The 18,408-nt window shown below is 37.4% G+C and overlaps 1 protein-coding gene across 3 annotated transcripts in view; it reads right to left on the bottom strand.

The window, feature by feature from the left end:
- Positions 1-18,408, bottom strand: part of WWOX (WW domain containing oxidoreductase) — a 471,370-nt gene that overhangs the window by 437,625 nt on the left and 15,337 nt on the right. For all 3 annotated transcript variants that reach the window (XM_058813282.1, XM_058813283.1, XM_058813284.1), the window contains exon 5: positions 13,733-13,839. In XM_058813282.1, the coding sequence (XP_058669265.1) occupies positions 13,733-13,839 (107 nt within the window). The remainder of the gene's footprint in view (positions 1-13,732; positions 13,840-18,408) is intronic.

Genomic DNA, 18,408 nt, shown 5'->3' with positions numbered 1-18,408 from the left:
CCTGGCCATCACAATTGCATTTTTTTGGTAAATTTCCAACTATATTAATGGATTTATCCATGTATCCTACACTAAATCTGCTACAATGGCTCTCAGAATCATGCCCTCATACCAGACAACTACCCACTACACAGACAATACAGGATTTCCCTACATAAAAATAAAATTGAAGAATTTTCATTTATTCCTGCACGATTTCAAGCTGACCTCTGATATATGGTATTTTCCAGAGCTTTGGAGAATTATCTTAATTACTCTGATTGTCAAGCTGTCATGTAAAGTATTCTTGAACATTACCATATGTATTCATGCTGTCACTGTCTCAGACAAGTGTAGCAAAGCCACTGAATATGTTGCTCTACATTACTGTTTCAAGCAAATATTCAAAGTAACATTCATACAACAAAATGATTTTAACTTGAATTGCATACAAGTATTTTAGCTATTAAAATTATACCTTCTAATATGAATTAAGGGATTTTTGTACAGCTTTTAAGTGTAGCATTTCACTAATTGTAATATTTCTAAAGATATAGTCAGTAGCACATTAGTCTAAGTTCAAATATTTACAGGATACTCTTTAAATCAAATACACACCTTTGATCTAGACCTTAACTTTTTGATACGTAAGGCAAAATACCAGGATATTCAGAATATGCAGTACCCCCCTTCTTGCAATTTTTCACATGGTGAGAAATATTCCCAGACTTTACTAAAGGGAAACAATTAGAAAAATTTGGAAAATGCAACAGTAAGTTGACAGCATGCAAGCAACATCAATTCTGGCTTCAGCAACATCATCCTAGCAGGGAGAGCAGCTACAGGATCAAATCTGTTTAAATACCTCTGACCTCCTCACAGCTCTGCACAAAGTTTGTCTGTAGAACACCAAAATTAAGAAGCAAAGTCAGGCACTTACAAAGAGTGGATTTTGCTCTTTTATTTTGGCTTTGGAGTCACAAGACTTTCACCAGTTTGGTGAGATTTCAGCACCATGGGGAAATGAGGTCTTTTGAAGCCATTAATGTTTTCATACTAATGAAATAAATTCCTTTATACAAATGAAAATTCTCTTCTATTGCATAATATTTGTGTTGACAAAAAAGCTACTCCCAGTCTCCTCAGATGCCATAGAGGAACCCAGAAGAACCAGACTAAACCCAACCTTTCTGTTCAAGAGACAAGACAATATATGGAGTTTTTAAATTTTACCACTTCCTTGAGACCTACCACATTTATGGAAAACACCACAGACTGACATTTTTAAATTATTAACAAGTTTCAGACTTGCTTTGCTTTTTCTGAAGGTGAACTTCAAGCCCTGTAAGGAACACCAAAAGAAAGAATTTTATCCCAAAGTATGACAACTGTAACAGGCTATGTCTTAAAATAGTACATCTTTAATCTAACACCACAGTCCTAAATCGGTTCTGGTTCTACAAATGCCTCTAGTTATTTCTTTTTTATCAGTGAAGAAAATGAAATAAAAAGTATTTCATACTTAACACCAAACAGACCATGTTACCCCAGAAGACGTGCTTAAATAATTCAGCTGTTAAAAAGAATCTTTAACTATAAATGTACTAAATTCCAGTGCAAAAGATTAACTACAAAAGAAATTAACACTGCCTAAGGAAAAAGAGATAACATTTTTCTAAAGCATTTCTAAAGCTTTTTGATATGCTATTTTTTAGAATTATATCTGGAGAGAACTAATATTTTTAAATGAGACTTTCAGAGCTGCTCAAATTGTAAAGTAACATTTGTGCCAGTCCAAGAGTTCTGAGGAACTTGGTTTTCTCCCATAAAGAAAAATCAGTACCCAATCTTTACCCACTAAAATCAGAATCTGATATTCAAATAATATTCACCTAGAAAAATGTTCCTGCTTCCATCAACACCTTTGTCACAATATATCAGAGCAAAATAACATTTTCTTCCCTCAACAACTTAGAAGTTTCCAGGGCTTTATCATCAGTCGAAGCAGTCTGTTTGCATTCTCCAATACAAACTGACAATCTAGTGATACAGTACATTAAAAATTCTCTGTAGTATTGACTGCCTGAAGCTGATGCTCCCTTGCTAAATGCAGTGCAGTTCAATTAACAGCTCTTCAATATACAATTTAATTTTTCTTTCATCTTGATCCACAGCCGAGCTTGAAGTGAGGAATGTTGGAATAGATGTACTTTAAATATTGAAGCAAGTCTTTATAAATAAATCTATCAAACTCGTAATGATTTCTGTCAGGACAGGACCAAACAGATGAACCTGAATGTCTGTGACTTTCAGGTTTGTGCATTGTTGTTCTCAGCTTTATTCCCTCAGTGAATTCCTGGTGTGAGGGGAGGCTCCAAAAACTCCCCCAAACGAGTGGAAGAGCTTTTCCTTTACTGCACCGTTCTTAGAACTGAAAGGAACACATTTCTGCTGATGCTTTATAAAGTCTTTTGCATGTAAAAATCCAACTTATCACTTATGCCACAATATCTCAAGGAGTTTTAAGACCTCTCTGATTATTTAAGAAGGTCATCAAACAGAGAAGTACATGGCACCTGTTTCCATTACCAAGTCTGCACTCAACCAATCCTGAACTGAAAAACAATATTTAATGCATAAATACTACCCTGGATACCATTTTCCCCCCTTGCAGTGTGAAAGTACATAGTACACTTCAAATTTTCTCTAGGTAGTCACGCCATTTCAGAGGAAAATGTAAGGTTAATTTAACCAGGACAGAATGAAATATTTCACTTCACAGTTCCTCTAAGTGGGACACTGCTGAAGGAAGCTATTAATATCTCTCACAGCGTGCATGCTCAGGGAAACACAAGGACCAGCTCCTTTCTCACAGGTATACTCCACAGCTTTCCAAGTGGGAGGATTTACTACAGCTCATCAGAAGGGAAAACACTCCTCTCTTAAGCTAGAGGCACTTTCTTCTCTTTAAGCATTCACAGAATTCACCTGACACTGACAGCAGAGCAGCACCACGGCCAGGGAGGGCTCCCAACCTGCAGAGGATGAGCTGGAAGCCAGAGAGGCTTTGGCAGGAAAACACAAACAGCATTGCAAAAACAGAAATCCGTTTCAGATGAGCTCAATCAAATGTTCTTAATTAATACTTAAGTGCATGGTGAAATACACAGTTTGTGTTACCTTGTTTGTGTTCATATTTATAATGGTATTAGCTGAGATGGCAAGATTTTATTTTTAAATGTTACATTTCTTTCTTCTTCACATATTTTTCATCATCTTATCGAGTTTATCACTTTGAATGCTGAAAAAAATCTTTATAAAATTAACCAGTCTCATTATTGCCACCATTTCCTTTTTCCTTTATTTCCAGTCCTACATTTTTAAAAAGTATCTCAGTACTGTATTTAAATTGTCACTGAAATAACATTCAGCATTTACAGCAATTAACTCATCATTACTGTGAATAACTACACTAATTGGGATGCTCTACAAACCTGCAACACTGCAGAATTAAAAATAAACATAACAAAGATACAATTTACAACTAATCTATACTTACAATTAAAGTTAGTTTCAAGATTTATTTCATTCTATTATTTTTTATTAGCTACAGCAGACAGTAAATGGGGTGTACTATGTTCTGCTTTGCAAACACCTAGATTATAAAACATAATTGCACAAATTAATTAGAAATGAGCACATACACTCATGTCTTTGTTTGTAGCCATAACATGTTAAACATGACTACATTAATGAACAGTTCCTAAAATTTATAAGCGGGTATAACTGAGGAAAACATTAAATCTCCCTGACCACACAAGGCATAAATGTCACAGAGAGGGTGACCACCACTCCAGATCTCCTGATGTCCTGTTTTGCAGCTGCAGGCAGTGTGCAGCTCCTTCTAAACAGCAGAGTAACATCCTGAGAACATCTCAGCATTCAAAGCAGAATACAGGTGCAGACTGAAACTCTCCCTGAACTGGGTTTTGTGCTTTCTTTCCCACCTACTCTCAAGGGTTCTCTGATGTCTAAGAGATAAAGTCCCTTCAGTTCTGCCCACTGACTGAAAAGTTGGTTCAAAGCTGATTTTGCTTTGCTCTAGTAAAAACAAAGTTAAAAATCCTACCCCAAATGCTCATTTTGCTGCATTAATCCCATGCTTTTATTATAAGCAAAGTTTCTTGTTGAAGTTAATACTCTGTCTCAGTGACCCCCACTGAAATATGGGAAAGAACAAGTTTAGCACACCACCTCCAAAGGTGATTATTGAGACAAAAGGGAATTAAAAAATGAGGAGAAATTAGAAAGGACAGTAAATTAAACAAAAAGTATGATGCTTTGGCTTTATAGTAATAAAAGGTTTACAAATATAATTGACAATCACATAAATTATTAGCACTTTTTAAGCACTCTGCTCAGCAAGTCTGTTTTCAAGACACCTCCTGCATTCCTCTTGAGCTCCAGCTATGCTTGTTTTATGTCACTTATGCTGCTCTGTAGTCATATAAGCCTGATAATTATCTTCAGTTTTATAAGCTATTGTGGATCATGAAACAAGTCAGTGCTTCTTTTGATGCCCTCACATTAGTCCCTTGTCACTGCTAAAACTGCAAGTGATCCTGCAACCACTTTTTATTCTTTTTTCTCCTTTCTTTTTAATGCATAACAATTCTGCAGTTGTACTACACCATCCTGGAGCTACTATTTTCCTGCTCTACTACACCGAGTGTCACAGTAAGACCTTAAGATTTTTGGGTTTATCATCAAGATTCTTTTAAACATTATCACCCTGTCAAAGCACTGCAGATCCACAAGCAGGAAGAAAATAATCTCTCTACCTTTTTCTTCCCCATGCTGAGCTCAACCAAAATATATTTCTGTACTTCAGAAGATTCGTTAACCATTTTGATAGACTGCTTACAGGCTTAAGAAAACAAATCTTAAAGAACTGATTCTGCACATTGCAGGCTCTATGACCCATCAAATCAAATTCTTTGGGATCTGAAAAACATTTATAAGTGTAAAAACATGAATGCTGTGTGACCTCTTTGGTTTTGTTTTAATTTCTGGGCAATTTTTAGGGTAAAGGCCCATTTTGGAATTGTTACAGAGAAAACCAAGACAAGAACACAACACACACCAGGTTAGCAACAAGTGTGCACTGCACTTGACAAGTGAGAGTGTGTTTTGTTATGAAGCATTCTTCAATGTGCTGGAAGAGCTGCAATCACTGCCCACTAACACTGCTTGCAATACCAACGTATAGCCCACCCTGTTCACTTCTGCTGATGAAATAAACTAATAAAGTTGAGGGATTAATGTGAAAATATGATTAATGGAAACGTGTAACGTCCTGAACACAAAGGCATGAGTATTTTGTTTACTTCTTATAAAATTAAAGCAAAGAACGAATCTGGCGACAAAAAGCACCCACCAGATTTTACCACGACTTCCACAGAAAACAACGATCAGAGTGCACATTAAATCATGAGTGAGGCAGTTTTAGCATGCAGAGAGTGGCAGGCACGCAGAGGCAGAAGAGGAGCAGGGCTATAATTACAGGCAGGGCTGTGCAGCCCAGCTAATGCCTGCTCTGACAGTGCAAGGCTATTCCTGCTCCCCCGAGCCCGCTGCAGACAGGGCTCGCTCTAATTGGGTCCAAAGCACAACCCACCAGCACAGCTCCTCCAGCCCAGGAATGGTAATTTCCACACCACTGTAAATAGTGTTTGCAAACAATACAAACACGGTAATAAGAGGCTAGGTGGGTAATTAATGTGGTTACAAAGCAGCTTATTTGCATTTTTATTTAAAACTGCCTTCTTTAAAAAGCTGCTCAGATTTCTTTTTGCAAGAGGAGCCTTGGTTAAGGAATAGAGCAGTAATTACTCTCTTTAGGGGTTCTTTTATACGTTCTTTAGGGAATTAGAATGAAAAGATAAGCAGAATTATAAAGGGAATCATGTAAAATATGAAATGCACTATAAACACTTAGTACTGTATTTACCATAAGCTAAGCTTGTCTTCTTCATTAATGGAATATATTACAAGCTTATGTTACAATCAGATTAATTGTGAAGATGGTTTAAAATATATATACATTTATCCAGACACTTTATTTCCTCCTCTCCCAGAACTGACAGCTAAAAATCCAGTGACAGCAGAACTCACTCAATGTAAGAACACATCTATCTGTACCACAGTAAATGAGTTTTCAATGTCAGCAACATTAAAGGGTTTGATACAACACATTCTGAGAGAGAAAGCTTCAGGAAAAGACCAAACCCAAGTTACACTAAATACACAAATTATCAGAGAAAACCCAAACTTTGCATCCTATAAGCTACACTCAAACCAATGTACAAAGTCTACTTTTTTATAAAGACAGACATCCCCAGACAGGTTGGTGATATCTTTAAGCACACAGTGTCTCCTAGTGACTTCTAATTGAAGACCAAGCATAAAGTGCAGTTTTTAAAGGGGTTATCCTGAGGTCTGTTACTGTCTGGGGGGGAACTTAAATTTTTTTTTGTTAAAAAGCTCAAACTGCCTTTAAGTAGTATTATTATAAAGCTTTAGGCATGGTAGGGATTTTGTGACTCACATTTCCAGATTAAGAACAGCAGGGCTGTGCTAAAGAAACAAATTACCAAAAAGATCACTTCAACATTTCTATGTATAAAATTCTGCTGACTGGAGGAAAAAATTAAGGAATAGTAAAATACTGTGACTTCTTTTAAAATTACATTTTAGATTTTTTTTTTTATACACGTGTAACAGATATTGGAATGTGAAGAGAATTATGAGAGTAGAAGTAATTAAGCCAACTCAAAAGACAACTTTTATCTTTACTGGAGGAAACCATGGCCAATTGTCTTACTGTGTTTAAAACCCTGCAACCTGATTGCTCTGGGAGTGCTCAGTTCCTATGAGCTGGGTACAGTTATGAACTCAGGCACACCTGGGTGCTTTGGGGTGCAAACAGATTTAGGGTTTGCTCCTGTGTGGAAACCCAGGGCACTGGGAATATTTCTCTGTCTGCTCTGGGGTGTCCTAACTTTGACCCTCATTCATGGAGAATGTTTCCCAGACTTCAATATAGACTGGAATCCCCAAAAGTGTGAAATAGATTATAGAGAGTAGGGTAGGTGTATCACTTGGTGAGAAATTTAGGTTTTGGGATTTTTAGAATGTTGTGGATGGAAGCAAGATGGAGGGCACAGGGTGTCATCCTGGGTTTCTTATTCATGCTGCTTCTTCCTTCTTCTCCATGGGTTTGGGTGGCATTTTGGAATTGGGCAGAAAAGTTTGCATTGTTACTGGGTTAAAAGGGAAAATAATCTTTGGAATCAGTTATTGGGTTAAAAGGGAAAATAATCCAGGTGTCAGCTCTTAATTGGATAGTTTAGCCTTAAAAGACCTCGTAACAAGAGATTGTTGGCCATTTTGTGCCTTCTAATGAAAAGCTGCAGAACTCACAGTTGTGAGGTTGTTTTACTGATAAGAAATAATAAACACCTGAGTCTGAACATGAACTACCCTCTCAAGTGCCTTCAATCCAGACCCAGAGAAACCAGTACTCCTGGATTTGGGCAGGGGTCAAGGTTTAAAGGTTATCTCAGGTTTGGGGGTTGGAAGCTGCTAAGGGCAGCATGTCCCAGTGGAACAAACCCTGTCCCTGCAGCAGCAGCAGGCAGGGCACCCTGGGAGGGCTGGGCTGCTCCATCACGATAAATAATCAGTTCTATGTATCCATACAGCACCAGTGCAGAGCTAACTGCAGATGAAAATGTAAGTGTGAAACAGCTCAGCTGCAGCCAGTACATCAACTCTGCAAGTAACTGCTATCAGTATTCAGGAGGATGCCCAACCCTGAAAGTTAGGGGCTTAACACATCTGCTATATAATTCAGACTCTGCTTTACAGCAGTTTCATTACTAACCATAAAAACTGTAACAGTGGAACTGTATAAACAAACTGAACACTGTTTTTACTGTAAAACATGAATGTAATATAAATATTTGCCTTTCCCTTTTCTCAGCATCTGTAATGAAATCAAATTCATGCCATATGTTTATGGTGTACAAAAAAAAAAAAAAAAGATCTCAACAATCCATCCATGTAAATGTTGATTGTACTGTTCCATGTTTTTAACTTCATGTGGGGGGATTTTTAAGTATCTGTATTTGGAAAATAGCTTTACAGCACACATCACTCTCTTAGGGTTTCTCAACTGAGCAGATTACTCACAGAAACTTAGTGAATTCTTAAATATTATGGCCAAAATCTGGTCATACATTCATATTGGCCCCAATGAGTTGTTGCCAACAAGAGAACTGGGTAATGTTTATTCTGTCAATTCTCCACAAGTAACATACGGTCTGATTGCACTGCAATTAGTTAATTAAAAGATCCCTTCGTTTCAGAAAAATCTGGATCACATCCTGAAGAATTAAAAAAGGCTTTATACTCAGTAGAGGCAATAATTCTTTAGTTGGAGTGTCCACAGCTGCAAGTGAGACAAGTTGATGCAGATTTTTTTTTATTGTATTGCATTAGCAGTTCATTTAATACAAGATCCTGCCCCTTCCTGCAAGGCCTTTTCCCCACAGCAAGGTTTGGATAACTCCCTTTAACATGATTCTTCGGTATGGGCACTGCTCAAGCACTGGAAAATGAAATATGTCCATATATTGCAGGCCTTTCTAAGTGTATATTACACTGTGATGGCATGTGAACCAGCAATAGAGAGTTTAGGATATCGTGCTTTGAAACAAGACAAAATAATAACAGATATTGGAAGTAATAGTCACAGAAATTCATGTGCTTTTTTGTAGGATATTCTGAAATATTTCCTATTTTGAGGATTATTTTTAAGAACTTTTATTCAGCACCACTTAGAACCCTTTGATTCTGTACTAACAGACTGTAGTTTCAGTCAGCATTTACTACATCTCCAAAGCCATCTCCTAGGCAGTCTCCAGCTTTTCCCATAAATGGAAACCTGTCACTAACCATGAGGAGGTTTGCAAAAAATTCTAAACCACGGACAGCAGTGGAGACCAAACACTTTAAGGGAAAACAGAGCCCCTTCCTCGAGGGGGAAACACACACAGTGACCACATGAAAACTGCTGCCCATGGACTGGCAAATGTGCCCAGTTTGCTGCTTGTCTTTTTTCTGCACTTCACAGGATCACAACTGGAATACCAAGACTCACTTATCAGGTTTTAATTTCATTCAGTTACTTAATCAGCAAGAATATAAATCACTCCTTCAGTGAAGAATACTTCAGGGGAAAGGAATACAGCAAGGAGTCATGTTTGTTTGGTTGGTTTTCTTCACAGCTTTTCTCTCTTCTCTTGTCACATCTCTACCTTGTGAGTCCCTACTTAAAAAGCAAAGTCAAATGTTCTTTTTACAGTTTAATCAAATCTTTAATGTAGGTGTAGGTTTAACTTTGAGGAATAATCACCAAAGAAACATTATACTTTTTATGAAATATTAAACTTACAATTTATCTTTTAATATGTACTTCAAAGACTATTTGACAGGAATAAATAAATGAGAGCTTCTTGGCAAGAAAAGCTGTGATTTATGAAATATTTTATTCATTCATATTCTTAAGTATTTTCTTGAGAATACCACTAACATCTGGAGCTACGCACTCTTCTCCAAACATTCTGCTCATACTCAATTAGAAAATTATATCAATAATAATGTAAAATAAATTACCTAGCCTCTCTTCCTGGAGCATAGATTTCCATGTTTGTCAGAGTAACTATGTGTACAAACAGCACTGTAGTGTTTTTCATTAAGCCTCAAAGTCAATTAAGCTACGAATTGGAACAATCATTCCTCCTTTGCAAAGTATTGATATTTTTCTTGGCTGCTTTCAGGCCTTTTCACTACTCAAGGAGAGATTTATGTTTGACAATTTCTTTCTGATTAAAATGAATCATAACTCTAGAATTCTAATTTCCTCTTTTCCGAGCAAGAAATTATCAAACAGTTTTAAATTGATATTGAACGTCATCATGCAGGAACACTCATTTTCCAGATATCAAATGGAAAGCTATACTGATCTCTCTTTTTATCTGCTGCCTTTACACACTTTCTCTTCCTTTTTCTGTCTATATAAATGCATGTGTATAAACATTAGATTGCACCAATATAATCAACCATACCCCTCCATAAAAATTATATTTGATAGACCAGCCAGACCAATCACATTAAAACTTGTCACAATGCTTTACACAAGGCAATTACCCTTGATTTGCAATATTAGCAAAATTCTGCTGTAGTTTAGAAAGAAAATAACTGCAATACTGCAGGTTGCAAACAAATGTCACTTAACCAAAGTAATTAGCAAGTTTATATGGGTAATCACCACTCAAATGGCTCAAATTCCCTATAAAACAGCTCTTCAGGCATAAATTGTTACAAACAAAGTTCTCTAGACTTGTCTACAACAGCCAGTTAAGATCAGTTTTCATTTGCTTTTTAAACATAATGGCAGCTAATCTGAAAAAAAATCTTATTTTCTCCAATTATTCCTGCTTTTTTTCTCTAAATCTTAACAATTGGATTTTCTCAAGCCATTTAGCCATCCCATTTTTTCTTTATAAACCTGATTTTCAGCTTTCACTACAAGCAAACTGAAACCGCATTTTTTGCCTAACAACTGATTTCAAAGTACAACAGACCCAGAGCAGAGAGGTGTTTCTGCAGACACTCTGTGGCATTGCAGACAGGGGTGTCACAAACAGACTCACTAGGGGACCCAGCTGGGTGGTTTTCCTTAGCACTGTTATTTTATGTACGCTGTACTTTATTTTTAAATGCTGCATTACACTAGGTTTGATTTGGTTTTGGGTTTTTTTTGTCATGGTTTGGGAGAGGTGGTGGTTGGGGTTTTAAAAATTACAGGTTTTTCCATATATATTTCAGGTTCTATTTAATACAGCCCATCAATTAGATAATTGTATCAAAATTTGAAATAACAAGTCATTCTGTTACACACTTTTAATCATTTTCTCTTCTTGCAAAGTAGGTGGAACTCTTTTGTATCTACAAAGAGTGGAAAAAGAAATATTCTGTGTCCAACATCTAAACCTTGAGTACCAAAGGATACTGCCCCACAGAAACGTCAGCACAGGGTACACACTGCTTTTTGTAATATACATGTTTTTATAAAAATACAAATTAAATTACAAAACTTTATAGTAATATTCCACACTTAGGACAGGTAAACACACTAGAACTCCATTTCCAACAGTTTGGGGTTTTTTGTTATAAGAGCATATTTCATGCAAATGACAAGAGGTTTGGTTTCCTACTCAGTTAAAGAGTAGGAACATATTTATCAGATTCCCACCCTTCAGATTACTGGAGGAACATTGTATTTAACAGTGCAGCTCAGAGATTCAATCTCAAAGATCTACAAGAAAACATCAAACAAGTGGGTAGCACTATTGCGACTGAAAATCCTACCTGAGTACCATGAGCGTGAGGCTTGGTGAGGGTGCAACCTAACCAGGTGTATTTTTCTTTAAATTGATTTCAAATTGAAAAGTAAATCAACTTCCTTTCAATAATTTTTCTTTCCCCAGGAACACAGGAGACAAAATTCTGTGCACGCTTTGAAGCTCTTTATAGCAGAATAGTTGCAGCTGCATATTGAAAATTCATCTCAATCAGATGCAGAGGTTGTTGGTATTTTCTTAAGTTTTTTCATTTTTAGGAAAGGATTTTCAATTAACAACTTCCTGTAGTTACACCTATAAGCTAAAAATTAATATTTTACATCCATATTTTAATATTAGAAGCAAATCAGTCAAATTAATCTTTGTCTCTTTGTTTTCAGTAGCTGATTTTGGGGCTGGATTTTGTGTTTATTTTCCTCAAGACTGCTTACAATTTGATGTAAATTTTAAGCATCTTGTAATTCATCAACTAATTCTCTCCTGGTTACACACTCCAAGTAATTAAAGTTCAGTAATAACTTATTCTTTCTGCTCCAGCACCTGCATTTCATTTGTTTATTTTCCCAGAGTCATAAATCTGAGGGACTGTAAAAGTGCCATAATATTAGTGCAATAATCAAAGTTAATTAGTCCCTCTCAATAAACAACAACAAAGCCATTACAAAGATGCATTGAAGGTTTTCCAGCTACCAGTTTACAGATGAGACTCTTTTTCTGAACAATTAGAATTTGAAAACAGTAAATAAATGCAGTGTTTCTAGAGTAATTTGACCTTCAATGTTCTTCATTCAATTAACAACTCATTAACTTTGGGTGAGATAATACAGGTATTTAAGACAAGTATTCTGAACTCCCATTGTCTTCAAAGTGGTCAGAGATATGGTTAGGATTAAGAGGGTAATGGGATATTTTTCAAATAAAAAATGTTCACCACTGCCTAGTTTTAGTTAGATAAACCCCATATAAACAGGCATATTTAGTGCTGGCCTCTGTTGGAATTTGCTTAGAATTATATCCCATTGATTTTTTTTAATTTAATAAATGAAATTAAAACAATTTTTTTTAATTTAAAAAATAAGAGAGTTTTAATGGGATGAAAGCAGCAAGGAAGACATTTTTCCCAACCAACCCTTTACTGTAAGTCATTCATATGATCTGGGCAAGAGAAAAAGGCCTAAATCCAAAGATTGATTCTTCATGAAACTTGTGGTTACAAGAATTCGCAATATTGAAAGCATCACTTATCTGGAAATACACATAAATAAGCACCATTTGTTTTGCATTAATAAATATTATAATTATCTTTAGACTACTTATGTGTAAATATTAATACTAGTGAGTGCTCTCCCATGTCATCTGGGAGCAGCTGAAATACTTTGAGAGCTCAGGAAATAAAAGCAAAACAGTCATGACTAATTTTAGCTGGAAAGAAATAAAAATCCAAGAATCTGATCCATTGGTCTTTTATTCATTTAAGTGTAGAGATGTCACCACATTCTCTCATGGAAGTCTGCAGTCCCAGCAAGCTCAAACAAAAGTAGCCTGCAATCCTTGCTAGCAAATAAATGATTGTGGAAGGAATAAATTAGGACAGCTGAATATATTTTAATTAAGGCCTTAGAAGGTCGTTTAAAAAACTGGGGATCAGGGAAAGGAATCAAAGAGCAACAAGACAATAGATGGGACTGAAAAGCTGGTGTTTGTGTGAGAAAAATGGGAGAAAAATGAAAGAAAGTGGGAAGAAGGTAGAAGGAAAAAACCACTGTGACAGCCTGGCAGCAGGGCTGCAGAGCCTGACGAACTCAAAAAAGGAAAAACATTCTTGTGTTTGAAAAGTACAAAAATGACCCTCTGAAATCTCTCACTGTAGAAAAATTATGGGGAAAACAGTGGCTGTGTTGGAGGACTGTGTCCATCTTCCTTTGGGTAGTCATTCACTTTGGTTCTGGAATATCCTTTCCTATGAACCAAGCCTCAGTGGTTCTCCCAAGTATTTTTTTTTTCACTTACAAAGCATCCATAAACAACATGGATAAGAGCACATCAAGCCTTGCAGTCCAACACACTCACAAGGAACGAAAAACCTCCATCACCCACACACCAGCGGCTGAGCCGGGCGTTACCCAATAAGATAAATCACTTTTTGCTCAGACTGTGCCATGTGCCCATGATCGTGGCAGTGCTGTGTGTGCCTGCTGGCAGTGCCCAGAGGATGTCAGACCTTGCAGAGCCCAGCCCCGTGCTGGGCACTGATGCACACTCACCCATTCCTCCAGGATGCGCTGCACGGCCGCCTCGCCTCGCGCCGGGCTCCTGCAGGCCAGGATCACACACGCCCCATGCAGGGCCAGGGACTTGGCAGTTTCAAAACCTAGGATAAAACATGGGCCTGGTCACAAAAACATCCCAGGAGCAGCACAGAGCTATAAAATTACCTGAAAACATGAGCCACATATTTAAGTGCAGCTATGCTATCTGCAGTCTGGTGACCTGAGAGCCACCTGGACTCGGCTTTTTAAAAGCACACATGAAAAACACAGACACCTCAACTTGACCAGATCTTCTGGACAATAATGGTATTATTTTGTGAAAAATAGGTTTGGCATCTTCAAAAAACACTCAGCTTCTCAGCCTATCAGTGTCCTCAGCTGTTGGAAGGGCAGGATTGGATGTGCTCCTTCCTTGTCTGACTGTGAACAATGTGCCACACAGAGAGACTGCAGAGCCACTGTGCTGGCAACTCCATCTGGAAATGACAGAGCATCCAACATGGGCTCAGGGCTCTCTAGATGCACAGTTGGCCTCAGAGTCATCAATCTGAGGACCACCTGTGGCAGGGGGAACAAAACGTTGTTTCACTGTTCAATTCACTAATGAAAAGCTGCACAGAAGTCAGTCCAAAGTAAACTTCATTAAATGGGAAAAAATCTGTGAGAATTTACAACAGGAGATGAGGACTTTTGGGGAGAGCAGAATGCCCATGAAGTGCAGAGAACTGAGCCAGAACCTGGGTTTCCACCAGGAGTGAGCTACTACATATTTGTGATGCAGTTAATGGTATCGCTGGGTGTCCATCTCCATGGAGAACTGTGCCAGTGACAGGAATTGCCTTCTAGCTGAAAGAGGCATAAGACAGCTTAATGAGTTCAATTAGAAAAGCCTAAACTATGAAAGGAAGACTCAAACTGAAATGCCCAACAATCTGAGTATGAGAAGAATGCGAAGAGAAGAGGCATTTGTTTTAGCTTTATGACATTTAAAGCGTGTTCATGATTTCCTGTTAAAAACTGTTTACCAAAAAGCCTATGAAGATGGGCTGTCTCACTTGCAAAACACCCTGGAGCAACAAAGTGAAGTTACAGCACAAAACATAACTTACATTATAGAAACAACAGACACCAAGACAAATTTATACAATTTTCTGCAATTACATACTTACAGTATTTAAGTCCAAGCAATTTTCCTGTATCTCCTTTAAAGCCATTCACTGCACCAAGCAACTTTAATTACCTGGATAATTCATTGCATGCACATGAATTCAGCTACAGCATATACAAGATTTCCCTTGTTCCTAATTCCACTTTAAGCATATTTAACTAGAATTTTTCATGTAACTAATGTAAGAAGTACTATTAGCTAGCTGTTATGCCTCTTGCTTTGCACAAGAATACTTATATTGACTAGCTGATTGTATTATTAAAAACTAGTTGGAATGCCTGGGAATAGTTTTGTTAGATTGAGAGCTGGTGGCCAGATTAATTAGCAAAGCATGATGATGTTTTGCTAACTCTACCCCATGTCACACTGTGCAAAATAATCAACTGTGCAAAATATTACATTCCATGCCATTCTCCCCTGTAGTTAATAACTTCATACTCATTACAAACTAAGTTACATGCTGTGAGTTTAGTTTATTTTATGCCATCTCGACTCTTCCCTGCAAATGTGGAGAGCAGTGTTAAGCTCTTCTCTTTAGGATGTCCTTGCTCTTCTCTGAGCTTCAAAGAGTGATTCTTCACCTTTAGGCAGACATATTCTGATCTTTACATGTAATCATGTGCTAAAAAACCTCCACCTGAATGTTGTCACAGGTGAAGTGCTGACATGTCTCCCCATGAGACACATTTTAAACTAATTCACAAACACTCCTGCACTTCATTTAGGACAGATACACATGCAACGTCTAACTGGAACAGCTGAAGGAGGAGTTTGGAAGCACCTCAGTATCCAAGTCTTTTTACAGCTTTAGCTCTCTGGTTCTTCTGCAACAATTAATGTTTCTTTCTTCCCCCCTAGTATCAAAAAGCTTGGACAGATAAAGCTTGCCTTTTTCCTTAGCTTCTAGTAAGCTGGAAAACACCTCCTGTCAGATTCACTGTGCTAAACTAAGTCTGTTAACAGCATTTGTTCTTCAGCAAAATGCAGCTATATTTTCAATATACAGTAAATTTTAAAACCTCGGCCTGACACATGGATTGAGTGAAGTACAAAACTATTTAAACTCTATAAATAAAAATCTTACCTCTCTACAAAAACTACCATTGACTCACAATCCACACTGAATGTGGTTTCATACACCAAAGTTAAACCACAAAGATCATAAACACCCAGGCAGTAAAACCTTGAAAAAAATCACGGCAGGGTTACATAGGAAGAGAAGCCTAAATAACTATGTGAGGGACATGCACAATTAAGGAACCAGAGCAACTTTAATTCTTAATTACAAAAATAACTCTGTGGACTTCAAAAGAAGTAAAGATTTTCTGAATACTTCATTTAATCTGAGACTTAGGGACACAGCCCTTTCACAGTGAGGGGACACTAACAGCAATGACATTAGTTTCTTTTCCAAGAAATAAGTGATATTCTCCAGGGGTGAATCTTCCCTGTACCACAGCACCAGGCTATTGCAGAGCTACTTAACACAGGTAAAAAAGACAGCACAAGTTATACACTAGTTGTGGGGGTTTTAAAAGTAGGGAAAAGCACACTAGAAAAACAGCACAGAATTACAGACTTGGGCATCAAGGTCAACCAAATTACAAGGAATAAAAGAGACTCTTCCCCAAATGTGACAGGAGAATAACATACTTAACTAACATCCACTTTGGAAAAGTAATCACTGCATTGTATGGAGTATTTAAATAAACTATTTTGAGCAAATGTTTTATAAAACTAATTTCAAGCAATTGCCCTGGAAATCTCAAGTTTGTGCTGAGATCAACTACTCTTGCTGCTGGTGCTGTGGCTGAACGAGCTCTAATCCGACACTGAGAAGTGAAAATCCTCTTTAAGAATAAGACATACATGGGGATAAACATTATGGCACAGTTCTACATCACCAGCTAACCCAAAGGACTGGGAGCAGAACTAACAAGAGAGCTAAAAGCACATGGGATTTGCTAGACACATTTAAAACCCTTCAGCCCTTCCTTACAGCATTTGTTCATAAAGACTCAGAAATTAGCACTCAATTTCATTCTTCATCTTCTACCATGATCGTTCCATACTCTCACATTCCTGGCTATCTGCAGTGACTGCTGCCACTGAATTTTGGTGCAGATTTTCAGCTAATGGTGTCAATTAAGAAGCAGTTAGCATCACTCAATTAATGCCAGCTACACTGTATCAACACACACCAGATGAGAACAGGGCTCTGTCCAATGGTGCAACCTCCTCTATAAAACACAGAAAAGGATTCACTGAGTGGAAAAGTATTTCAGCTATTTCTTGTTTAAACAGAGAGCATACAGTCCATCAATCAGGGGGGACATTTAGTAAAGAATTTGCACCAGGCCATCACATGCTTTAAAACATTGCTTTATTTCAAATATAAGGAGGTTTGAATACACAAGAAAAACTCAAATATTTTAGACAATAGCAAGTTTTCTTCAGCTTCTCTGCCCAAATACTCTAGGATACCTTGGAGCTGTCCTTTACAACACACGTGGAACACAATGATATCATTTTTCCATGAACAGCTCAGTTCTCAGTGTAAAAGCCTACAGGATTTGCTTGCAACAAAGAGTCTTGAAAACTCAAAATAGACTGCTGCATCTCAGCAAACAGACCGTTTTCTGATTTTGGGGGACTCAAGAGAACTACATATAAACAAAAAAGATACTTCTATCCCAGAAATCACTTCGATTTCTTCAAATCTGGAAGACCTAAACACCAGTGAGAGTGAACCAGCTAATCTTATTCAAGACTTCTTCAGAAAAGGAGTAAAGATGATTCAAATGTGCTACAAAGTGATAAAGAATTCTTTTCAGGCTGAAACACTGCACCACTGAGGTGTGATTTAGAGAAGAATCTTCTGCAACGGGAATCACTGCTGCCTGTGCTGGTGGATCCAGAGTGCAACATCCAACAGAGCTCTCACAGGCACATGCAGAACATCACATCATTGACAAACTCACACTTTTCACAGCCAAAAAAGCACCACACATTCCACATCAGGACTGCTTGGCCGTATCCACTCTGCTTCAGTACAGATATTTAGGATAAAATCTTAAAATTCAACTTGCTCCAAATGCAAGTTTTCAAGCAACTAAAGCACTAAGATATTTTAAGAGACTCAATTTAAAACGAGCAATTCCCATGGAATACTAATGCTGCCTTTGTTCCCATGTGTTTACAGGCACATGGCAATGACACATACTGATATTTTTCATAGCAAAGTGTGATTTTATATGAAAGATACATCCTGCCTCTCCCTTTGTGTGTAAATTGGACAAACGTGTTTTTCTTGGAGTCGTGAAGCACAGAAAAAGCCAACACAAACGAAACAGGATGAGTAATGCATTGGTTCTGTTTTCCATCTAACCAACTCAAAACTATGCACTCCTTACACTTTTTTGCAATACACTACCCTGGGTAAGGCCAAGTTATTCTTAACAGTAAGTGCACTGCTTTTGTCACTGACAAAACCCCAAAATAT

The sequence above is a fragment of the Ammospiza caudacuta genome, chromosome 13, assembly GCF_027887145.1.
Source record: "Ammospiza caudacuta isolate bAmmCau1 chromosome 13, bAmmCau1.pri, whole genome shotgun sequence".
In the NCBI taxonomy this organism is placed as follows: domain Eukaryota; kingdom Metazoa; phylum Chordata; class Aves; order Passeriformes; family Passerellidae; genus Ammospiza; species Ammospiza caudacuta.
Note: the sequence above shows the minus strand (reverse complement) of the source record. Positions and strands in the feature narration are given on the sequence as shown.